Below are 23,778 nucleotides of genomic sequence, written 5' to 3' on the forward strand. Positions count from 1 at the left end.
ACACTGTCTTTCTCTCTGACCACATTTTCTGTCTTTCTCTCAGGACCTGAGCCACTCTGGTCCTGCCACCCTTCCTCAATCTCATATTCCTTGCCAATCAAGAACCCTACTGGCACAACCCTTCTCTAGGTACCCCTGTGCCCAGCATTGTTCTGATCTCTATCATAAACAAAACACTTATTATGCTCTACTACAAGAATTGACTCAGTCAGCTGTTAATTCTGCACCGGTAGGAACATGCCTTTTCCGTTCTCTGAGACCCCAGCACCTGGAATAGTATCTGTCAGAAAGTCGGTGTCCAACACGTGCTTATTTCATGAAGGTCAGGATGTGGACAAGTACTGCCACCTAGTGGAAGAAACTTCATTTGACTCTTTTATTATAGTTTGGACAACCGGCTATCATACAAAGATGAGATTTTAAGATTCTCCAAGGTATCATCATCATCATCATCACTGTCAGACCCTCAACGGTAGCGGGCCTCCCACGTGGGTTCCGATGATCCCTGTCTATTGGTATTCATGCCTTTGGATTGATCCTCCCACACTGACGGGTTGGTTAGAATGACAGAAGTGATGTGTGACTTCCGAGGCTGCATCACAAAAGACATTGTAGCTTCTGATTTGGTCTCTCTGGGATCACGTGTTCTGAGGGAAGCCAGATGCCATATCCTGGGGACACTCAGGAGGTCCGTGCCATGAAAAACAGGCCTCCTGCCAACGGGACTGTGAGTGAGCTTATCCTGCAAGCAGGTTTTCCAGCCTGAGTCAAGACTTCAGACAAATGCAGCCTTGGCCTGCATCTTGACTGCAATGTCACGAGAGACCGAGACAGAACCACCCAGCCACTCCATGCCCAAACTCCTGATGTACAGAATCTACAGGACAATAACTGTTCGTTGTTTTAAGCTGCTAAGCTTTGGGGTGACTGCTATGCAGCAGATTACTACTATACCCTCTGATATAGGTGACGGACTAAAAGCTGTTTCATATTTTGCAGTAACACGAGGAAACTACCAGAGCCTGGGCTCAACCTAAGGCTTCTCGGAACAGATGCCTGCCGCTGGAGCTGGGCGCCACGGAGGAAGTGGGGTAAGAACCAGGCACGCCTGGGCCTTGCGGAGGGGCGAGTCACATACTGTGCAGCCTCTCTCTCGGCGCTAACATTCTCCACGCACGCCCGGAAGGGGTCGGCACGGCCCGGCCGCAGAAGAGCGGCTACCATCGCCTAGCTCGCTCGCCGCGGCAGTCTCGGCGCCTGCGCATTGTGGTCCTCCCGCTCCCAGGCGGCGCCGTTGCGCGCCGAGTCATCGATCGCATGACGCCCAGCGGCCTGGGTTGGCGCAGGCCGCCAGCCGCCCGCTCGCCGGGTGGGCTCCAGGGGGCGCCCTCAAGAGAGGGGCGGGGCGCTCAAGTTCCAGAGACCGGCCGGCAGGGGCCGTGGCGGGGCCTTCACTCCGCTGCTCCTCGGCACCCCTACGGCTCCGGTGGTTGCCGCTCCGGGCCCGCCGCCGCGCCGTCGTCACCGTCGCCGCCACCGCGTCCGGGCCTCTGGGCCCTACCGCCGCCGCCATGAAGCTACGGGTCCGGCTGCAGAAGAGGACCTGGCCGGTGGAGATGCCAGACGCGGAGCCGACGCTGGGGCAGCTGCGCGCGCACCTCAGCCAGGCCCTGCTGCCGTCGTGGGGCTTCAGGTAGGCGGGGGGTGGGGGGGCGCTCCCGCCCCGGGCTGTCACGTGAGGCCGGGCGACAGCGGGGCGTAGCGGGTCTGGGACTGTGACGCGCGCAGGCCGGGCGCGGCGCGGGCGCTGGGGCTGCAGCTCGTCGGCTCCCGGCTCGCGGAGGACATGGCCCGGCGTCCCGGGGGCTCCGTTCCCCTGCAGGGTGAGCCCTCGCTTCGCTTCTGCTGCAGAAGAAACCGGGGACGTGCCGGGGCGCAGACTTCTCGCGCCCTTTTAAAGTGTGAAATTGGAAATGAGGGGTTTGGTGTGGGGTAGACCTCTCCAGGCTCTCTGGGATTTAAGTTCACCGTCCCCAGCTGTCGCAGTATTTCAAGGGAAAAGTCTGGAAAGTTCTAGAAGTTAGAAACCGGCCCTCCGTCGAGGCCACCTGTGAGCGGGCCCTGCTGGGGCCGCGGTAACCTCGAGGCCGCTTTGAGTGCTCACGTGCTGGGCCGCGGCGAGCACTTTGGCTTGCCCTCTGCAGAGTTTTACAGACTGCGGGCGGTCGGCATTTGTCATCTCCTTTTACTTCCCTGGGCGAGATGTTGTGTTTTTGCCAAAACTAAGATAAACGTTGGCCTTGGGATGTCCCTGGAGAGCTTGCAGTTTGGGGACAGTGACATTGAGAAATTAAGGGTCAGATTTTGCTATTATGAGGTTGCAAATGAGATGGCTTTGCTTCCAAGGGAGAATTTTCTGGGGACAGTAAACTGGGAGTAGAGGGACAGAAATAAGGGTAGTCCTTTTCCCTTGCTGAGCTAGCAGATTTGGAATTTGAGTGTGCTAAGAAAAAATAAACGTGTTCGCTGGGGCTTTTTAGGTGAATTGTTCATAAGAAGACCTTTCTCTTAATTAAGTGGATCCTTTTTATAAGACTTACATACTTTCATTTGGGGGGAATTCAGTAAAATGAGGCCATATTATGAACTTCTCACCCTTTCATTTTTCAGGGTAAAACACCATATTAAAAGTAAGGCTGTTTTTCTCCAAATTAAAAATGAGGGTGTTGACATAATAACTTTTGAACATTATGTTAAGTGACATGCCTGCTGTTATTTATTGGTGTTAAAACCTAAGCGTTTTGTATGCTGGTATCATTAGCCCACCAGACAATTTCAAAAGTAACTTCTTTCTAAAAGATTTTTCATATATATGTGTATATTTATTATTATTTTAATTAGGAGAGACCGTCTTGAAAGGACTATTTATCTAAGAGCCCAAGTTAGTTTCTCCTTTGGGTTTGTTTTTACAGTTGAGGCTGGTTAACTGGAAGGAATGTAAGCTTCAGCTTGTGAAAGTAAATTTGTTCTTCTGAAAGTATGTTCATTTTGTAATGTATAGGCAGTTTTAAAATACGTCCATGACATTATTATTTTTAAAATGTCTTCTCTGAGCAAGTGGATCTGGGATTGCTATAAAATATCTTTAAAAGGCTTGGTGTTTCTAGGATGGCTTTTCCTGATGGATTTAAATATTTCTTCAGTTTCAGAACACCAGTTTTTAATTCCTCCCCTGGAAAGCTCTATGTTACTTTAGAAATAGCTCTTCCCTTTTTCTAAAGGTTGGGGTGGGGGGGGAAGGCCAGCATTTTTATTAATGACACAGTTCTTTAGTTTTTCTACAGGGAGATGTTTGAATGAACATTGTATTAGATAGTATTTAAAAAAAAAACACTTTTGCTGTGACAGAAGATCCATAAGAACATAGTTCATTTGAAGTGTGTTTCTTTTTTTCTGCTGAAGTCGGGATGGTGTTTTTTGGGGCATCTGGCAGATGTTCAACATTCTTTGAAAACAGAAACACAGCTACTTATTTTCTGATAAGCAGGAGTAGGTTCTAGAACTTCAGTAATTTCTCTACCAAAGGTGCTTTAATTGGTAAGAAAAAAATGTACTTGTGAAAGAAAAATGAATTGTGAACATTTGTGAAAATGCAGCATTGTAAGAATAAATAGAACATGATTTTCAAAGAAGTTCATCCTTGGTTAACCTCTCAAAAAGTTAATGAAGTCAGCATTGCCGAGTATAAATGTCTTGTAAAAAGTTCTGCAATGGTTTGTTAATTACCCCTCACCACTTTGTGGTGAAATGATGGTTATTCTTTCAAATCAGGTAGTCTGTGATGTGGAAGGGATGAGAGTTCATTGCTTCAGGCTAATTTGAGCTCTTAGCTTGTTTAGCAGTGAGTTTTTAGATTTGTGCTATTCTTACTATAAAAGGTTATCAGTAAGAAAGGTGACCTTGTATTTATCAGCAGGAGGGATGTATTTGTACTCATCTTTTTGTGATTGTGAATATTCATTTAAGACGTGGGTCTAGTATTTTGGAGCAGATATAAGCTGATTGTCCTGTAAGAACACTGACTAGGTAACCCCGATTTCAGTTTCATTTTCATTTTCCCAACTACTCTTTATTGGTTGCGTTTATTCCATTAATACTTTTATTTGTCAAGAGCTGGAGATACAGTTTTGAACTAGATAGATGAGATACCTGATGTTATGAAGCTTAAATTCTGGTGGTGGGGGTGGAGGAGAGATGGTCAGTAAATATGGAATTTTCACATAGTGATGTTACAATAAAAATGAAACATAAAATGGAATAGAGTGGTGGAGGTTAGGCAGAAGGCATCTCTGTAGAGATGGCATTTGAATTGAGACAGAATGATGAGAGTCAGTCCTTTAAAGATCTGGAAGAGTAAATGTAGAGGCCCAGAGGTTGCAATGAGGTTGATCTGTTTTGAGAAACGGGATGGAAAGCTTATGTTAATAGGGAACAGTAAAGAGAAGGCTGGAGGAGATAGGAGAAGTGGGTAGGGGGTCACATGTTGGGCTTTGGAGGCCATGTTAAAGATTCCTTTCCAAGTTCAGACACAAGTCACTGGAGGAGGATTTTGAGCAGAGGAATCATGTGACATAGTTTGTATTTTATTTTTAAATTTTTTTATTTTTAAAATGTTTAGTTTTGAGAGAGTGCAAGCAGAGGAGGTGCAGACAGAGAGGGGAATAGAGGATCTGAAGCGGGCTCTGTGCCGACAGCAGAGAGCCCGTTGCGGGACTTGAGCCCACAAACTACGAGATCATGATCTGAGCCAAAGTTGGATGCTTGACTGACTGAGCCACTCAGGCACCCCTCATAATTTTCAAAAGAGTGTATTTCCTTGACTCTCAGGTACTGTCATTCTTAAGATGCGTATTGTTTTATGTAACACTAAAGGAAAAAAAATGTCAGTTAAGCTGTGATGTGTTATGAGTTTTAAGAAGCATCCCTGTTTCAAAGATATCCAAGTTACAAAGGATGTAAAGTGTGTATCTTAGAATTGATGAAAACATGGATTAATGATAGAGAGTTACCGTATCCTATCACCCAGGCTAGAATTGTAGCCATTAGAAATCTATAACTTAGGCACTTGGTGATAAATAATTTTGATATTTTTTGTAAAACGTTGGCTTCCTTTTTATTTTTGGTTTGTTTTTGTTACTTATTTCTTCTAGGACTATACCATGTATCTTATATATGTTCCTAGTGTATTGAAGGTGATGGTAGCTATGGGTAATGGTAGGTAGCTCTTACTATCCTTATCCATCTTTCTTGGCAGTTCTGATACCCGGTTTGCAATCACATTGAACAACAAGGATGCCCTCACTGGAGATGAAGAGACCTTGGCTTCATATGGGATTGTTTCTGGGGACTTGATATGTTTGATTCTTGAAGATGCCATTCCAGCACCTAACTTACCTTCATCCACAGATTCAGAGCATTCCTCACTCCAGAATAATGACCAACCCTCTTTGGCCGCCAGCTCCAATCAGTCCATCGTACAGGATGAACAACCAAGTGATTCATTCCAAGGACAGGCAGCCCAAACTGATGTCAGGAATGATGAAAATATGGTAGGTATTAACATCAAGATGAGAAAAGGGGTAATTGATAAAGGATACTGAACACCTCGATTGAATTCTGTATCAGGGTAATTATTGTTAGTAGATTGCGGATCGTATTCTTGTAGAAATTTTTAAACTGCTAAATGGTTGGACCATCGAAGAGCCCAGTGTTTACCTATTTATTTTGTTCAGACACTCCTTCAGATGGTTTGTCCTTTGGCTCCTGTTGTTGCCTCTGAGCTCATGATTCCCAGCCTAGCTTCTCTGGTCTGCTCCACCCATTAAGGCTATATAGAGTGCAGTTATTTCCAAATTGTTTGCAGGACATTTATACCTGGATTTTAAACGTTGTTACTTCAGACTCTGTGCCAACATAAATTTGGAAATATGAACTAATGTTCTCTTCCCAAACTAGCTGCCCTTTCTCTCAGTGGCACCACTGTTTTCCTGAGCTTAAAACCCTGGAATGATTTTTGTCTACTTCTATCCAGCCCCTTAACAAGCCCTGTCAGTGTTTCCTTTCCATTCCAGGCTTCCAGTGTCTGTCCTTCAGTCTATTTTCTGCGTTCATCTTTTCCCGACACGGTTTTGACTTCGTTGTTCCCTTGTTCTGTAGTAGCTGTGTGTCCTTGATACACCAGTGCTTACAATTTTTGAGCTGAAAAAGTCCAAATATTTCTAACCCTGACATGCTACAGAGGAAGGAAATGCTGTCCCTAGTCTTTAAGGCTTTTCAGGGCCAATTTCTGTTCTTCCCTCAGTAAACTGTCACCTGCAGTCAGATCAGAGTCCTTATCATTTTCCCTGTGCCAGCCAGCACATTCATGTGTTTGCGCACGTACACACACACACACACACACACACACACACACACACACAGACTGGTGACTGCTTCACGTCTTTGCTCTTGCCATTCACCCAACCTGGAATGCACGGCCTTTCCTACCTCTCTTGTCTCTGCCCATCTTCCAAGGCCCTGCCAGCCACAGCCCCAATGATCATCTTTAATTTCTTTATCGATCATCTGTATTGCCTTGTAAACACCCCCTTAGTGATTACCCTGCCTTTTGATTTCTTGTGTGGCACAAATGATGAAATTTATTACTGAATTTTTTAATACTAATACATATGCAATCATGTTAATTGTTTTTTGTGTGTATACTTACTACTTAAGCTTAGTTGTTATTTTGTTTTTTTTTCAGGCTTTAAACACTTATGAATATAAGTATTCATTGTGCCTGTAACCTCAATAAGTATAGACAGTTACTAAGAAGAAATGCTTTTTAATAGATTGGTAATATGTTGAGATTTTTAGTAATAGTATATAGAGAAATTAAGAAATTTTAACAAGGCTTTATAAAGCTCAGAGTATTTTTATGATTTTTTTTTAGGAAGTATTATGTATCTCTGTGTTTCTGTCTCATGGAGGTAATTTAGGGAATAAGTAAGAATACTTAGCTACATATTTAAATTATATTTCTGAATCATCTTTGCTGTTAGACGCATTCAGAGATTCTGGTGGAAGGGTCCATTCCTTTTATTTCTGTATACTTATAAAATTGTCCAGTAAGATGGAACTTTTCATAATATATGTGATATTTACTTTACTAGTTTCCTTTTGAAAAATTTTGAGAAATTAATATTGCTTCAAGTTAGTAATTCTAGTTCTAAACGCATGTTGTTTTGTATTCTCAGACTTGTATAGGGTGACTAAGCTTGTAATCTTGAAGTAAGTAAGCTTGAAATCTCCTAAGTGTGCTTCAAGTACTTGAAACAGTATGATCTGCTCATTAAATGTAGAATGATGTATTAGAAAAGGAAGATAGACAGGTGCCTGGGTGGCTCAGTCAGTTAAGCCTCAACTTCAGCTCAGGTCATGATCTCGTGGTTTGTGGGTTCGAGCCCCATGTTGAGGAGCCTGGAGCCTACTTCAGATTCTTATTAAAATTCTGTGTTTCCATCTCTCTCTGCCCTCCCCTGCTCATGCCCTGTCTTTCAACAACAACAACAACAACAAAGGAAAATAGATGGGTAAAACTGGAAACAATAGGAAAATTTTACTTGTAAAATTTGAAAATTAAGTGTAATTTTCTTATTTTCATTTATTTGGGAATTCTAGTACCTGTTGAATCTTTAAGGGAAATGGGAATAATGTGGTATCAGACTCTAATATTAGCCCTAAAGTGCATTTTAATCACCTATTGCCATCATTTGTACATGACATGACAAATGATTTATTTAAAGAGGTGGTGTTGTGGGGTGCCTGGGTGGCTCAGTTGGTTAAGCGTCTGACTTCGGCTTAGGTCATGATCTCACAGCTTGTGAGTTCGAGCCCTGCATTGGGCTCTGTGCTGACAGCTCAGAGCCTGGATCCTGCTTTGGATTCTGTGTCTCCCTCTCTCTCTGCCCCACCCCTGCTCATACTCTGTCTCTCTCTCCTTCAAAAATAAATATACATTAAAAAAATAAAGAGGTGGTGCTGAGCATTTTCCTCCTGATTTCCACATGTATGAAGAATATCATAGATATTTCATATCCTATCAGAATGGCTCAGAATGTTAATGGTTGTTATGGAGTGGGAGTTGGGTTTGATAAGCTCACCAGGGAGTTCTGATACCTTCCTCCCATGGCTTTATCAGTTTAGAGTAACTCTTTTTAAAAATATTTTCTCCACATAGATTCTCTCCCACACAACCGTCAATAGTAGCAAACGGCCCAAAGTTAGGTATAGTAGATAAGTAAGATGCAAAGCGCTTATAGGCTTCATAATTTTGGTGATAAGTGGTTTTAATAAGTAGTTTCTGTTTGCCTAGAAGTATTATGGAATCTCCTTTTTTTGGTAGTATGAATTGTCATTGGCCTCTAGGTTTTAACATGTGAATTTGGATCTTTTTCATAAGCCAATAAGGGCTATGTCCTCAGGGATTCTGGAGGAACTGCCTCTTGCTTTCTTATATTTTTCCATCCTTTCATTTATCCTATGTAATTTTAATTTCCTCTGCCCTTTCTTTAATGGAACGATGATCTTGAAGAAACATGTGTTTTGCATTAAGAGTTGAGCACATGCTTAGGAGACAAACTTTCTGAGCAAAATTAATACAAGTAACACAGTCTTATTGAAGCAGTGTATTGTGTCTGAAAGCCTGAACTGTGAGTCTGGAGATCTTGGTTCATTTCAGGTTTTTATTAGCTGGTAACCTTGATTGTGTTACTTAATCTGAGTCAGTTACAGCATGTATGAAAAGGCAACATCATCTGACTTTACTGTTTTATAGACTTTTTTATGGTACAAATGAGAAGACACTGAAAACAAAACCAAATTATGAAATTTTAAGATACTGTTCTTAAGCATTGGTTCAACAAGCATTTGTTGAGCACCTGCTGTGTGCCAGGTACTGTATTGGGATTAGAAAAGTGTGTGACACGTAGTCTGTTCCTTTTTTTTTTTTTTTTTTTAATGTTAATTTATTTTTGAGAAAGAGACAGAGTGTGAGCAGGGGAGGGGCAGAGAGAGGGAGACCCAGAATCTGAGTGCCTGAAGCAGACTCCAGGCTCCGAGGTGTCAGCACAGAGCACAATACGGGGCTCGAACCCACGGACTGTGAGATCATGACCTGAGCTGAAGTTGGACGCTTAACCGACTGAGCCACCCAGGCATCCCTACTCTGTTCCTTTCTAAGCTTGCAGTCCTGGTAGGATATAGGTGTGAAATCAGGAAAGTGAAGTAGTCAAGGCCTTTGCAAGTCAGGGTGGTAGTCTGTCTGTACTGCCTTTTTTGCAGAGGTGGGGAACACTGGTGTGGAGAGGAAGGGGCTGGCAGGAAGTGGGCTTGAGAGTCAGGGATCTGATGAAGTGATGAAGGACCTTGTATGCTAAGGCGTTTAGGAGTTGGGACTTCATTTTCTAGGCCTGCATCTCACAGCATGTCCTCTATGAAACACTTCTTCTCTTAGATTATAAGTAAGTGTTCTGAGGATGCTGGGTACTAAGGAAGGAGAGTAGTGTTTCTTAGCTAAATATTACACACACATTATTATTGTTGGACTTCTCAGAGCTCTGTAATGCCACGATGTATTTTGTGAATGTGGAGGGTGAGGTTCGGTGGCTATAGCATGTAGTATTTTCCAAACTTAATTGATTGTAGACCTCTTTTTTCCTGAGGACATCTAGGGTCACATCCCAAGGCACAATTTAGGGGAATGGTGCGATCTGCACTGGGGAAATACTGGCAAGTTTTAAGCTTGGTTATGGGACATAATTGGATTTTTAAAAAAGATTATGTATGTATGTGTTTTGAGAGGGAGCCCATGTAAGCAGGGTTTGGGGGTGCAGAGAGATTGGGAGGGAGAAAATCCCAAGCAGGCTCTCTGCTCACAGCACAGAGCCCGACACGGGGCTTGATCCCACAAACTGTGAGATCATATATAACCTGAGCTGAAACCAAGAGTCAGATGGTTAACCGACTGAGCCACCCAGGCCCTCCCATAATTGGATTCTTAATTGTCGGAAACTCTCGCAGCAGTGGGTGTCTTGGAAGACGAAACGGAGTCAGGGATCCTTGGGGAAGCTATTGCTGGATGTCAAGAGGTAAATGAGTCTAAAGTACCACTGGAGTAGTAGGGGCAGATTTTAGAGGTATTTTGGACATAGATTCAGTGGAACTTTGATCACGACGAAAGTAGAGTTTAGTGAGGTAGAGGGAGGAGGCTAGGTTGATTTCCGGTTTTTGGCATACTGGCCAGGATGAACGGAGATAAGGAATTCAGGATGGGGGAATAGATTGCCAGCTCATTTATTTAGGAGGGCTCACTTAAAATGTGTCCCATTTCTGAAGCTAATAACATGCTTTGGCTTTGGGCACTAATCTGAGTTCACTTCAGGATACACAATAAACTGTAAAAATAAAAGTCTATTTAATGAATTCATTGATTTGTTATCTTTTTCAGTCGGGGCCTAGCCAGACTTTTGAAACTGAATTAGTTCAAGATGTTGTGGCTATGGAAGAGGGCACAGGTGTCTGTCCCTCAGAACCGATGCTCTGCAGTGAGTCGGTGGAGGGGCAAGTGCCACATTCATTAGAGGTCCTGTATCACTCAGCCGACTGTTCCAGTCCCAGTGATGCCCTGATAGTGTCAATACATCTGCTCATGCTGGAGTCAGGTTACATACCTCAGGTGAGGCTACAAACAGAATACATCGTGTTGGGGTTTCAGCCTCCCATTGGGGATGGGGGTGTACTAACAAACATCACTAGGGTGTTGTGGAACTCTAGATCTCTATATTAAATGCAGTTGAGTGTTAAATGTAAAGTGCTGAATGCAGTGATGGGTATACAGTAGGTGGTCAATAAACGTTCCCTCTCTCTTTTTTTTCCCTTCATTTCTGTTGTCAGTTTTGTCAGTTTGTATTATAGAAGTGGTGGCAATTATGGTAAAAAGATTATGATAATATGAAATGAACTGTGGTCAAGAGTGTAGGGTGGGCATGTCTAGAGGGATGGCTCACTGGATTATTTTTTATGTTAATGGCTTTGAATTGTCAGTAATCTAGTAAAGATTCAGTTAGGAAGAGGGACATTATTCCCTTCATTCATTCATTCATTCATTCATTCTCTGTTTGGTAAGTATCTACCACTGACAGGTACGGTGCTTTGTCCCTGCTCTCAGGTTGCTTCTAGTCCAGGAGTGGGGGAGAGAGACAGTCTACGAACCATCAGTACATTGGTTAAATTCTAGGAGAGACGTATATGTATACGGGATGCCAGAGAGTCCTGGAGAGGAACAATTAGAGTTTCTCAAACCTTTGCCTAAGAGTACCTGGGGATCTTCCTAAAATGCAGATTCTGATTTAGTAAGTCTAGGGTAAAGCCTGAGATTCTGGATACTCCTACACAATAGTAATGCTGCTGGTCTGTGGGCCACATTATAAGTAACAAAGATGTAGAGCAATGCAGTGATCATTGAATACCCGCAGCATGCCATGATCTGAGCCAGGAATTAGGATATAAAGATATTGGGACAAATCCTTGTCCCTAAGGAGTCCATAAGTGGGGGAGAGAAGTAGATAAAAAGAAAATTATAATGTATTACAATAGAAGTGTGTAACAATAGAAATAAGAACAGAATGTTAGGGGATAAAAGGGAATGACAAACGGGAGTTTTTTTTTAAAGGCTTCACAAATGCACTGCTATTTGAGGTATGGTCTTCAATAATGATACTGCTTTGCTAGGCAGAGAAGTAAGTCTTTGAGGAGAGAAACAATCCCTGTCTCTGATGTGACTTTATCCATTTGAACATTTTGATGGAGGAGAATACATTTAAACGTTTTTCTATCAAAATTTTATTACTAGCTGTAGTAATGATGTGACAGATTTTATTAAGGGGACTGTACGGAATGCTTATTTCCAGACAAGTTAGGGGCCTGTTGGATTTTTAATCCTTTTTGAGAGTAGCACTTCTCTTCATTATTTGTTTCTCTTTCCTTTCATTCCCCAGGGGCCTGAGGCCAAAGCCATGTCCATGCCAGAGAACTGGAGGTCGGGCGGTGTGTACAAGCTGCAGTATACACACCCTCTCTGCGAGGGCGGCTCTGCTGCTCTCACCTGTGTGCCTTTGGGAAACCTAATTGTCATAAATGGTAATGGAGGGCTGTTGGTTTACCAACACTGACATGTTTCCAGACTATAGCTGCTTCAGTGATTGGCTCTCGTGATACAGTTGCATCTTTCTCAACTTTGTTGAGTCTCTAGGCCGCTGATACCCCGAGCCTGAAAGGTTGTAGAATGTGTGGGTAGATGTTTAGGCTGGCAGCCTTCTCTCTCCGGGCAGCCGTAGCCTTCAGCTGTCTTAACCTTGCGATATTATTGCTGCGGGGAGTGTTGTGATCTTTGAAGTGAGATGATCTATTACATTCGAGCACTTTGTGCCTGTGGGTGACTTTTTTATGTTTATTTTTTTTAACAGAGATCTCGAACTGAGAGATGGTAAGAGGTGAGATTGAGCTGGGGTCACTTTTTATCCCATTTGGCGTCTCTGAACAGTAATGCATAGAAACATTGCTAAGCACTGCTTTAGTATGTGTGTGCTTGATCCCTCGACCTGCAGGAAAGTCACTCTGACTAGTTTCTTTTTCTAGTTCTCTTTCATATTGGCAGTTTCACAGGGATAGCAGTGCCTGTATTTGTTTGTATTTCATTTTAGCTCAGAGGCCACCCAGAGGTCCGTACATCTACCAGTGGTCTATGGAGTAGTCTCATAATCACGTGTTCTAGAGAGCCATTTGAGTGACTAGAATCTTTCATTTCCGTTCTGTTCTGATTTTTGATTTCTTTATCCTTCAGCTAGCTAAGACAGCATGGTGGGGTTGCAATGGCTGCATTTTTGGTTTTTCAGTGCAGCTCACCTTTTGTGTAGCAAAGGCAGTTACTTTGATGCCTCGTGGTTTCCTGTGCTCTGTGGCACTGGTTCCGCCAGGATGGATGAGTGAGGAGGCTTCACGGAACGTGTATTGCCGCGTGCACCTTGAGCGGCACCATGTTCTTCTGTTGCGTTATCAAGGTCCCTTCTGGAGTTTGTTTGAAACATGTTTGTTCTGCAGAAATTCACTTCGAAAACCACTGGCATACATGGTCATGATCTTTGAAGTGAAAGGTGGTTCCATGTCCCCTGCGATGTAATTTGTGGTATTTCCTTTTAGTCACTAGATTCCTTGGGATGTTCCGTAAAAGTCTCAAATTTCAGCTTTACCAGTATTGGTGGTATTCTGTGCCAGTCAGAATGTGTCTGATGGCAGGTGGACTAGCCACGTGTCTTCAGCGACTCATCACAGTTAGCAAGCACGCCTTTCAGTTGGGTGTTCTTACACAGAGAGCCAGCAGTTTCTGCCTCCTTGCAGGCGTCCTGCCCCGTCACATCCTAATGTGTGAGGTTGAAGCTACCAACTTCATTTTTGCCTCCGTTTCTTACAAAAGCACTTTAACAACGCGTGTGATAATCTCTATTTACTAGTTTCAAGATACATAACATAAAGAGAATGGCTGTTAAATGTCTCAAAGATATCTGAGTTGCTGATATTTTGTTCTTTTATTGCTCCTGGCAGATCAGCTACTTGCAGACTTGTGTGGCAGCCAGCCATTCCAGGCTTGGTTCTTTGAAAAGGAGCAGTGTGTCTTTAAGTCTTTTCCTTCGCCCAAGACCTCCTGCTCAGCGCACATGTGCATGAGCACGTCACTGGCTCTTTCATGGCATGAGATGAAGTGAGCCTTTGTATATATGATTAAAATGGAACCTTCTGGTGATGTCAAGAATATTGGTCCTTTGGGTCTAGAAAGAGATGATGTTGTGAAAACTAGCAGGATTCTTTTAGTAAACAAGGCAAAACTCATTGCCAAGGATTAAATAAAAAAAATAAATGGAGTTTTTGGTGACCTTGTTGGAAATAATGGTTTTATTATGTTTAACTGTCACCTATTAACCTTGCTGCATATCTTTCAATGAGTAATAAGCTGTTGTTGGTAATACCTACTGGATTTTATATAGAAGTGCATACTCTGGTTTTTAGAGGTGTTTGTTTTAGAGTGATTTTACTTGATGTGATGGCAGGTTTCCACTTTGGACTTTGTTGTGAGGGAAGGAAATGAGCGTAGAGCAGTTTGTATAGTGTGTCCTTCGTATGTTGGGACAGGGAAGTGGAAGCCCATGCTAGATAATGAAGGCAATTGAGGAACTGACAAAAATGATTTGTCTCTCTTTTGCTTATTTACAGCTACACTAAAGATTAACAGTGAGCTCAGAAGTGTGAACAGATTGCAGCTGCTGCCAGAGTCATTTATTTGCAAAACAGAACCAGGTAACATAAGTATGGTTGAACTTTTGGGATGAAGCTTTGAGAGGTTTGCTTTAACAAAACTAAATGGTAATGTTTGAGTGACTGAAAATTTCTGAATGAGATTAAAGCAAATTTAAGACAGTGTTGCAGAGTATCTGTTTCTTTCCTGCTTTCCTCTTGGAATGCTGAATTATATTTATGCTGCCATTATGGAACGACACTAGTATGTAATTCATTACTTGTGATGTTGATGCTTCATAATTTATGAATTAATCTTTGGATTTTTCTTGTATTTAATCAGTATGGAGAGGATCTGCATTTTGTGGAAACCATACAGTGCAACTTCATTATTGAAGATTATTGGAGGAAAAACTACTCAGAATGTTAGTTTAAACCAACATAGATTTGGTTGCTGTTTGATCAGATTTACCAAAAGTTTACATTCTAGGCATGGTTTTGCTTGTATTCTGTAAGATTACTAATAGATGCAAAGACAAGTTATCCTTTTTATTTTGTTAGTTAAATTCAAAGTATGAGAAGCAGGTAGGTGGTTGAAGGAGAGGAGATGGGTGGAGAGAGAACTCACATCTCTAAGCGCTTGTTTTGTGCTGGACACGTGCCTTGACAGATGCTATTCCATTTCGTCTTTCTAGTAACTTAGGAGGGTTTTAAAATCCAAATGTGGTGTCATGGGGTGGTGGCATTGGCAGTGATGTCTTTAAGGGAAGGCTACCTACCCAAAGCTAGGTCTTTGCTTTGAAGGCCTAGAGACTGACTCTTGTTAGTTTCCCGGGCAGATCAGGCCGAGTTCTGTGAACGTCCGTGAACCAAAACTGATGGGAAATGGGGACATCTGGATACATATTTATAATGATCTCTGGACATTTAACATCATACTACACCAGTGTTTCTTAACCTTCGTTTTCTTATCCATCCCTTGAGGAACCTTTGTAGAAAATCTGTCCCCCTTCCATTCTCTTCCATGAAATTTTAATACCATAGATGTATAGTGTATTTTCATTTGTGTACTGTGGCCCTTTGGAGGGTCAAAAACCAATGGTGTAGCTAGGGTTTGTTTTGTTTCTGCCTTCCGAGAACCAGTTTTTGTTCCATTGTGGGTGGCACTGCCCCTGTTGAGGAGCATGAACTAGACTGATAAATGTGTAAAGATGTCTTACCATTGGGAACAGGAAAACTTGAAATTCTTGGCCACAACGCTGTTTCTCTCCACACTAGGGAGTACTTTGCTATGGGGGCTAGAAATACACTCCACTCCACAGTAGTGGAGGTTATTTATGCCCATTTTACAGATTAGGAGACAAGTCTAGAGGAGGTTAAAGTGCTTCAAAGTCACAGAGCTAATAAATGGTGGAATCTAGAATTGGAATAGATTTGACTCCTCAGACTATTTTTTAAAAATAACTTATAGGAATGTAGTTTAGATTCATATTCTTTTTTATTTTTTTTTAACCTTTATTTATTTTTGAGTGACAGAGCATGAGTGAGGGAGGGGCAGAGAGAGGGAGGGAGACACAGAATATGAAGCAGGCCCCAGGCTCCAAGTTGTCAGCACAGAGCCCAGTGAGGGGCATGAACCCACGAACTGTGAGACCATGACCTGAGCTGAAGTCGGACGCTTAACTGACTGAGCCACTCAGGCGCCCCCAGATTCATATTCTTTATGTGGTTTTTGTTAAATAAAGAGAAGGGAAGTGAAAGGAAGAAGAAAGTTCATAATGTTCTATTACAGTAAGTTTATGGGCTGTATTAAATATTTTTAATACAGTATTTTTATGTTGGGTAGGGTTATGCTGCCCATTTGACAAGTAATTTTAGTTACTTTATACGGTGGCTTTTATAGTAGAGTACCTAGTATATACTTATTTAAATGCATATTTGTTTTTATTTGTCTTTATACTTGTAAGTTTCTGATTACTTTTGTAATAGATAACCGAAAGAAAAAACTTGTTAAAAAAAATCGTTTTTCACACTGAAAAGCCTTATCCAAATTGACTTTTTAGATATCTTGACATTTGACTTCAAGTCAAGATTGTAGTTAGTGTGACAAGGATTTAAAGTTTAGCTGCACATCTTTTCTTGTTTGTTATCAGTCAGGTGATAGTGTTTTGTTTCTCAGCAGAGTACCTAGTTACAGAATGGGGCATAGGCACTGTGTGTGGTGCTTTACGTTAACCATTCTTTGGTGCAGGGTGGTATGTATCCCCTTGATATAGGTGAGCAAACAGGTGCGGATCCTAGGGTTCAAGGTCATACACCTGGTCACAGTACGGTGGAATTGCAGTGGGAACTTGAGGTCGTATTTGGCAGTGCTTCCCATGCTGCACTGTGCAGGTGAATCATCAGGGGATCTTATGAAATTGCAGGTTCTGATTAAGTAGGTCTGTGGTAGGGCCTGAGATTCAGTATTTCCGAGCAGTTCCCAAATGATGTCAGTTCTGGTGATCTGTGAGCCACACTCTGAGCAGCAGTTTAGTGGCTAAAGTGAGTGCGTTGGAGCCAGACTCAGGTTTGTACCCTGCCCTGCCACTTACTCTGAAGCTTTGGATGGGCTTCCATTATCTTGTCCTGTTTTTAAAATGGGGGTCAGAGTATGTCTCTCTTAGGGAGAACCATTGATGTGAAAGAAAGCTTTGAAGAATGTTTTGAAGAATGTTTAATACACTTGGCGACACTTGGTCGTCATGTGACAAATACTGTTCTACTTCCACTGGGATCCAGAGAGTGGTTCCCCACTGTACCCCCAGTGCCTGGACACTTTGGGCAGGTGCTCAGTAAATCATGCTGTGTGTACAGCTCTCTCACCACAGTTTTTCCTACTATAACTGTAGTCTGTGAATTATATAGGTTGGGTACAGCTCTATTAATTTGAAATCATGAGATTTTTATCTTTATATCTAAGATTGAGTTTTCAGAGCCACACAGCATATAGTACTTCTACTAGAGACTTTGGTTCACGTCTGTCTATATAAGAATTACTTATGAAAATTTACAACTTTGTTTGGCAGAAGTAAAGGTTACCATTTCAGGTTTTGCCACTTGATTTTGTTCTGATTTTTCATTAAAAAAAAAATACTCTAGGGGAAAATGTGGCCAAGATCTACAAAGATCTTCAGAAGCTCTCTCGTCTCTTCAAAGACCAGCTGGTGTATCCTCTTCTGGCTTTTACCCGACAAGGTGAGAGACGATAAATGATCATAGGTCAGATGGCTGGAAAGAATAGTAAAAGTTTATGTCTTATGCTTGTGACCCTGACATATGACTCTTGCCTCTTTTCCCCTAGTGAAGTTATGTTCTTTTAAAACTAAGCTTTAATGTTAATTCCTCAAGTGTTATTTACTTCTTGTGTGTATTTCGACAACATTTTGGGCATGTCTTTGTTGTAACTCTTCTTCCAGTGTATCATAAGTGTTGATATGCATTTTTTCCACCTCCTAAGGTTTTAGATACCTTGGAAGCAGGGACTATGTCTTAGCCACTTTTGTATTCTCATGGCCTAACATAGGGTCTGGTCCATAATAGGTGTTTGACAAATATATAAGTAATGTATAGTCTGTAAATTAGGTCTCAGTTTGTTTTTTTTTTTTTAACATTATTTCTTGGGGTTCTATGCTAGCTCCTTTGGATATTTACATGGATTTTTATTTAGTGCTAACAACTTTGAAGGGGATTTCATCTCATTTTATAGATGATGAAACTAATTCAGTGAGGTGTATATTTCATTCAGAATTGTTATGTTGGCTCTTATTTGTGGTGTAATAAATATGTTAAAATCTCAATGACTTAAAGCACTTATTTCTCATTCATATGCATGCTGTGTTTGTGGGGGGGTGAGTTTTGGCTGAAGGAGTAGTCCTTCTTCAGGACATGCTCTCCTTGGAGCAGAGGGAAAAGAAGGCCCAGTGACCGAGCCACACGGTGGTTCTTACAGCTTTTTTGCTCGGAAATGATACGCTACATGCACTCACATTTTATTGGACGCAACAAAATGGCCAAGCCTGATGGCAGTGTGGCCATCAGGGGAAGCATAATTATAAGTTAGAAAATGAGAATCCTCATCTACCACAATCCCTTAGCTGGAGAAGAACTTCAGGTTTATACATATAGATATGTGGCTTTATTTGCCATTTGTATGTAGGGATCTTGTATTTTAGGTGTCCAATTGCATGTGCCTAGGCTGCTGTCACCATAGTTTTCTTCTTCATGTGCCGGTGATGGAAGGGAAATATGTGAATTTTAAAATGCTTTATTGGATTTTGATGGTCTTAGCTAGTGGAGATTAGTATCACAGATATTTAAAGGAGCTAATAAATCTCATTTGATTATATGTTATTATTTTTCCTTCTTGGCTTGCCTCTGATATTTATCTACCTCCCTTTTTTTTCAGCCTGCTAGACCTCAGAGAATACTAATTGCGAACACTTGAGTGCTTGTTATGTGCCAGGCATTGTTCTAAGCACTCTGTATATATTCACACACTTAATTTTCAACTGCATGAATTAGGTAGTACTCCTAACCCATTTTACAGGTAAGGAAATTGAATGGTAGTTAAGTAATCCAAGTGTCCAAAGGCACACAGCTAATAAGTAGCAGTATTGGGAACCAGTTTTAAAAGCCAACAAAGCATCCATTTTCTGTAATTGAATACAGAAGTTTTTGTTGCATTCATCGAATACTGCTCGAAACAAAAGCCATTGGCTAATATTTGGAAGTTGTCATAGCGATTCATTGGTTTGTATGAAAAAGTATTTGTCTTTCCCCTAAAACATAGAGGGAATAAGGGACTTAGTAGTAGAGCAATATAGCCAACCTGGGGTTAAAATTTTGTTGTAGGTGATGCATATTTGGGTAATTGAAACTACCATCTAATTTGTCACTTAGGAACAAGTTGGTAACTTCCGTTAAATATGTGGGGAAAGCCAGATGTTCTTTACTCACTACCTGTTCTCTTTTTCTTTATAGCGCTGAACCTACCGGATGTATTCGGGTTGGTGGTCCTGCCGTTGGAGCTGAAACTGCGGATCTTCCGACTTTTGGATGTTCGTTCTGTTCTGTCTTTGTCTGCAGTTTGTCGTGATCTCTTTATTGCTTCAAATGACCAACTGCTGTGGAGGTGTTTATATCTGCGGGATTTTCGAGGTAATTGCCACAGTGACATGTTAACAGGAAAAGGACTCGTTCTTACTGAGGTCTGAATTACTCAGCTTGCCAAAAGTTTTTAGTTGTAGGCTCTTTGTCTGTTTAAGAGTTTCAAGTAATCATAACTTGCAGCCTTTTTGGAAGGAGATGCTAAGCCTCATATACTTGTGCCTATATCCCGAAAACTTCGCGTTCATTTCTGTGTACTGTATAATGCAAATATCCCAGTAGACTGAGAATAGTTCAGGATAGAAAAACTTCAGGTTTATTCTCTCTCTTAGACCATCCTCCATATCTGACTCTGCAGTTTGGTGTATTTCTAAACAACGTCCATGGCTGTGACCAGTGTACCAGTTAGGAGCGCCCTGCTTGCTACCCTGTGGTAAATTGCTGGGGAAGCTTTATTTCTGTATAGTCACATTTATGATGACCTGGTGATTGTTGCAGCAGTGATGGCAGTGGGACTTGGGGATGGAGAGAAGTTACCCCAAATGTACAAGCACTTTGCCTTTTGTATCAAGATTTCCGGATAGAAGCCTAGTGCCCGACTGTAGAATTTCTTTTCTGTGTATCAGTGTTTTGTTTTGTTTTTTAAACTGGTTTGACCCTAGAGTGGGTCATGAAATCAATATATTGGGTCATTAAAAAAAAATCAGTATTTTTTTTTACAAAATAGGAGTAAACTTCTATTTTGGTATATGTATATATAAGTATATACTGCATTGCATTGTAAAAAAACACTGTGGTTCACATCAAAAAAAATTGATGTGCTATGTATAACATCTTGGGAACTGTAAAAATCTTGGTAGATCCCCTTCGTTGTTGTTTTTTTTTTTTTAATAAGAATATTAAGTAGAGTCATTAGGATTGTTAAAGACTTTTTTCCTTTAAAACCTCAGATAGAAGCAGTGAATGATCTGGTCTTTCATATTCCTCCTTGATTCCTCTATGCCTCTGCAGAGTTCAAATGTTATTTTGTTCTAGGAGGCAGCAAGTGTCATCTCAAATTAAAAAAAAAAATTATAGTCGAAATGAAAAGACAAAATGACCAAAGTATATAGAAAAACGAACCAAAAAACAGGCTATGATAAAAATAGGCATAAAAACCTTTTTACTTACATACTCAAATTTGGATTTAAAATACAGTCTCTCTCTCATTTCCAGATTATGGTCCACAAGCTCATCTGTAAGCTGTTCAGATCTTATAACGAATCTCCCTATGGATGTAACGTCATAGGCCCGGAGCTTTTATAAAATCTTCCTTCCATGCCCATATAATAGCTTCTAGGGAAGATATCTCTTTTATCTCAACTCTTCTTAGGTTTTAAAATTTTTTTTTTTAACGTTTTTATTTATTTTTGAGACAGAGAGAGACAGAGCATGAATGGGGGAGGGTCAGAGAGAGAGGGAGACACAGAATCCGAAACAGGCTCCAGGTTCTGAGCAGTCAGCACAGAGCCCGACACGGGGCTCGAACTCACATACCGTGAGATCGTGACCTGAGCTGAAGTCGGACGCTTAACCGACTGAGCCACCCAGGCGCCCCTTCTTTAGATTTAAGTTGAAGAGGTTTCTCTTTCCTCATTTCATGTATTTCAAGTAAATGAGTATATTAAAAAATACTTAGTTGTTGCAGTCATACTGATGAAAGTTGGGAGAAAACAACCCAAATAAGAGAACTTCAAGTCAGCTTTACCTCCAGTAACAATGGGCTGCGATACAAAGAGATGGTCACCCAGTGTTGCAGAGATTTGAGGTTAGAAGGAGCTGTCACTCTCAGCTGAGACTGGCGGAGGAGGTGCAGTGCAGCGTGGGGCAGTTGAGGAAGAGATAGCGGCCACTCGGTCCTCCATATTCCTGAGGGCGTCACCAATTGGTGTCCCCACGAGCACAGAATGGCAGCAGCTGCCTTCTGCCAGCAAGAGAGGTCTGCGTCGGTGCAGAGGGTTACAAGGGATGCAGCGTGTTGTGAACAAAGGATTCCTGTTCCTGCGTGTGCGTCATGTGTAAGCTTCAGTTTCCTTAGGTCAGAAGCAGGATTGCTGTTTAACCTGGATGAATGAAGCATTTTAAATTCTTACTTTTTGTTTTTTCTTTGTAGATGGTACTGCGAGAGTTCGAGACACAGATTGGAAAGAAGTAGGTATTTTTATTTTTTATTTATTTATTTATTTTTTTAAATTTTTTTTTTTTTCAACGTTTATTTATTTTTGGGACAGAGAGATACAGAGCATGAACGGGGGAGGGGCAGAGAGAGAGGGAGACACAGAATCGGAAACAGGCTCCAGGCTCTGAGCCATCAGCCCAGAGCCCGACGCGGGGCTCGAACTCACGGACCGTGAGATCGTGACCTGGCTGAAGTCGGACGCTTAACCGACTGCGCCACCCAGGCGCCCCGAAGTAGGTATTTTTAAATATCAAGGCTAATGTTAGTATTAGCGCCGAAGCAACTAGTGAATTAATACATTAAGGCCATATTATCATTTTTGTTATGATGTAATGAAATTTGCTTTCTTTATGATGTAATTAAATTTATTGCTAATTTTCAGTAAGTGAAAATATTTTTAACTTTCATCTTAGACTCAGTCCTTATTTTCTTATGTAATTACACAGGAAAAGAAGTCTTATTAACACAGCGATTGTTTTTTGACTTTACTTAATATAAAACATTCTTTCTTCCTCTGTTGCAAAACAATTTTTCAGCTGAGTTTTTGTGAGAGAGTGGTCTTCAGCTGTCCAGCTAGTTGGAACAGTGCATGCTTGTTTTACGTACAGACGCCTACTCTAAAAGACATTGACAGGACTGAGAAACAGGGTGGACTAGAGAAGGGTCCTCAAATGTGTCCTGAGTGAACAGCATTGTTCCTTAGGAAGATGTTCTGTCCTCTGAAATGGGCTTCTATTTTTTGTTGCTGTTTAGATTGAGATCCTTTAGGAACATGATTCAGGTGAAGAAGTGAATTTAAATGCTGCTCCCCTTCCCCCCAGTACCTTAACTTTATATTATGTGGCCTGATTTTCTCAACAGATATTTAAATTTTCCACTTTCAAGAAAGGTGGGCCTAAAATTGCATATTAGCTCAAGAGCTGTCGATTGCAGCCTTGAAAGCACATTCCACTCAGTTATCCTTCCTTTAGATTGAGTATTTCCCTGAATTGGCACAGTTGTTCAGTTGCACTGTGGTTAAAGAGTACAGTTCATTCGGCATTGTGTTCAGAGCTACTGCCTTAGTCGTGCAGATGGAAACTGGTAAAATTCCTGTTGTGTGCACTGGTGTCTTTGCTCCATAGTGTGGGAAGAGGAAAGTGTAGATAAAGCAGTGGAAGCAAATTGGAACTTTGGGGAAACATCCAGATCGCTTACCATATCTTGTTCTTGTGTTTCTACAGCTGTACAGGAAGAGGTACAAACAAAGAAAAGAAGCTCAGAGAGGGCGGCATGTGATGTTCATTCCATCGTCGCCCCACCCCCTCCCATTCTACCCCAACCCCTTGCACCCCAGGCCTTTTCCTCCCAGCTCGCTCCTTCCTCCAGGAATTATTGGTGGTGAATATGATGAAAGACTAACCCTTCCTTATGTCGGGGACCCGATCAACTCACTCATCCCTGGGCCTGGGGAGACACCCGGCCAGTTCCCTCCACTCAGACCACGTTTTGATCCAGTTGGCCCGCTGCCAGGACCTAATCCCATCTTGCCAGGGCGAGGTGGCCCCGGTGACAGATTTCCCTTAAGACCCAGTAGGGGCTGGCCCACCGACAGCCGGCTGCCATTCATGTGACTGATTTGTAATCTCACTTCTGGGGCTTGTTTGGTTTTTGTTTTTTAAAACTGCAGATGTCATCTTGTTGGGGGTGCTGATCTCTAGTGTGTTCTGAGTGCCATGGTGAGGAACGCACACGGTGGCCTTTCGGTAGATATATCTAAAGCTCCAGGGGTGGTAGGGCCCAGAGGTCACTGTATGACCAGGTTGGCTTTGGAAATAGTTGACTACTGACCTCCCCCCCCCTCTGAATTTCCCTCTAGGATGAAGGTTGTTCACTGATAATGTTCTGCACCAGATTAAAAAAAATTAAGTATAAATTATACGGCAATCTTGACTTTTATTACAGAAAGATAATGGGATAAAATATTCAGAACAGCTTCACAACATTACTTGGCAATTTCAGAATGATAGAGAACCTATTCAGGGTCA

At 41.8% G+C, this 23,778-nt stretch overlaps 1 protein-coding gene across 3 annotated transcripts; it reads left to right on the forward strand.

Moving 5' to 3' along the window:
- The first annotated feature begins 707 nt into the window (after window positions 1-707).
- FBXO7 (F-box protein 7) lies at window positions 708-23,666 on the forward strand. 3 transcript variants are annotated; one of them, XM_047065877.1, is made up of 10 exons: window positions 714-893; window positions 1,000-1,693; window positions 5,315-5,609; window positions 10,547-10,774; window positions 12,096-12,237; window positions 14,365-14,448; window positions 17,527-17,622; window positions 19,408-19,584; window positions 21,686-21,723; window positions 22,975-23,666. In XM_047065877.1, exons 2-10 carry the CDS (start codon window positions 1,572-1,574, stop codon window positions 23,362-23,364), a joined length of 1,572 nt encoding a protein of 523 aa, XP_046921833.1. In that variant the 5' UTR covers window positions 714-893; window positions 1,000-1,571; the 3' UTR covers window positions 23,365-23,666. The 3 variants fall into 3 exon arrangements, with proteins under 3 accessions (XP_046921832.1, XP_046921833.1, XP_046921834.1); XM_047065876.1 differs by having other exon boundaries at window positions 708-1,693; XM_047065878.1 differs by lacking the exons at window positions 714-893; window positions 1,000-1,693 and adding an exon at window positions 1,795-1,883 and having other exon boundaries at window positions 5,467-5,609.
- Window positions 23,667-23,778: the final 112 nt, after the last annotated feature.

This window comes from Lynx rufus, unplaced genomic scaffold (assembly GCF_022079265.1).
Source record: "Lynx rufus isolate CCGP_SWC_20201006 ecotype Redwood Valley unplaced genomic scaffold, mLynRuf1.p SCAF_7, whole genome shotgun sequence".
Lineage (NCBI taxonomy): Eukaryota > Metazoa > Chordata > Mammalia > Carnivora > Felidae > Lynx > Lynx rufus.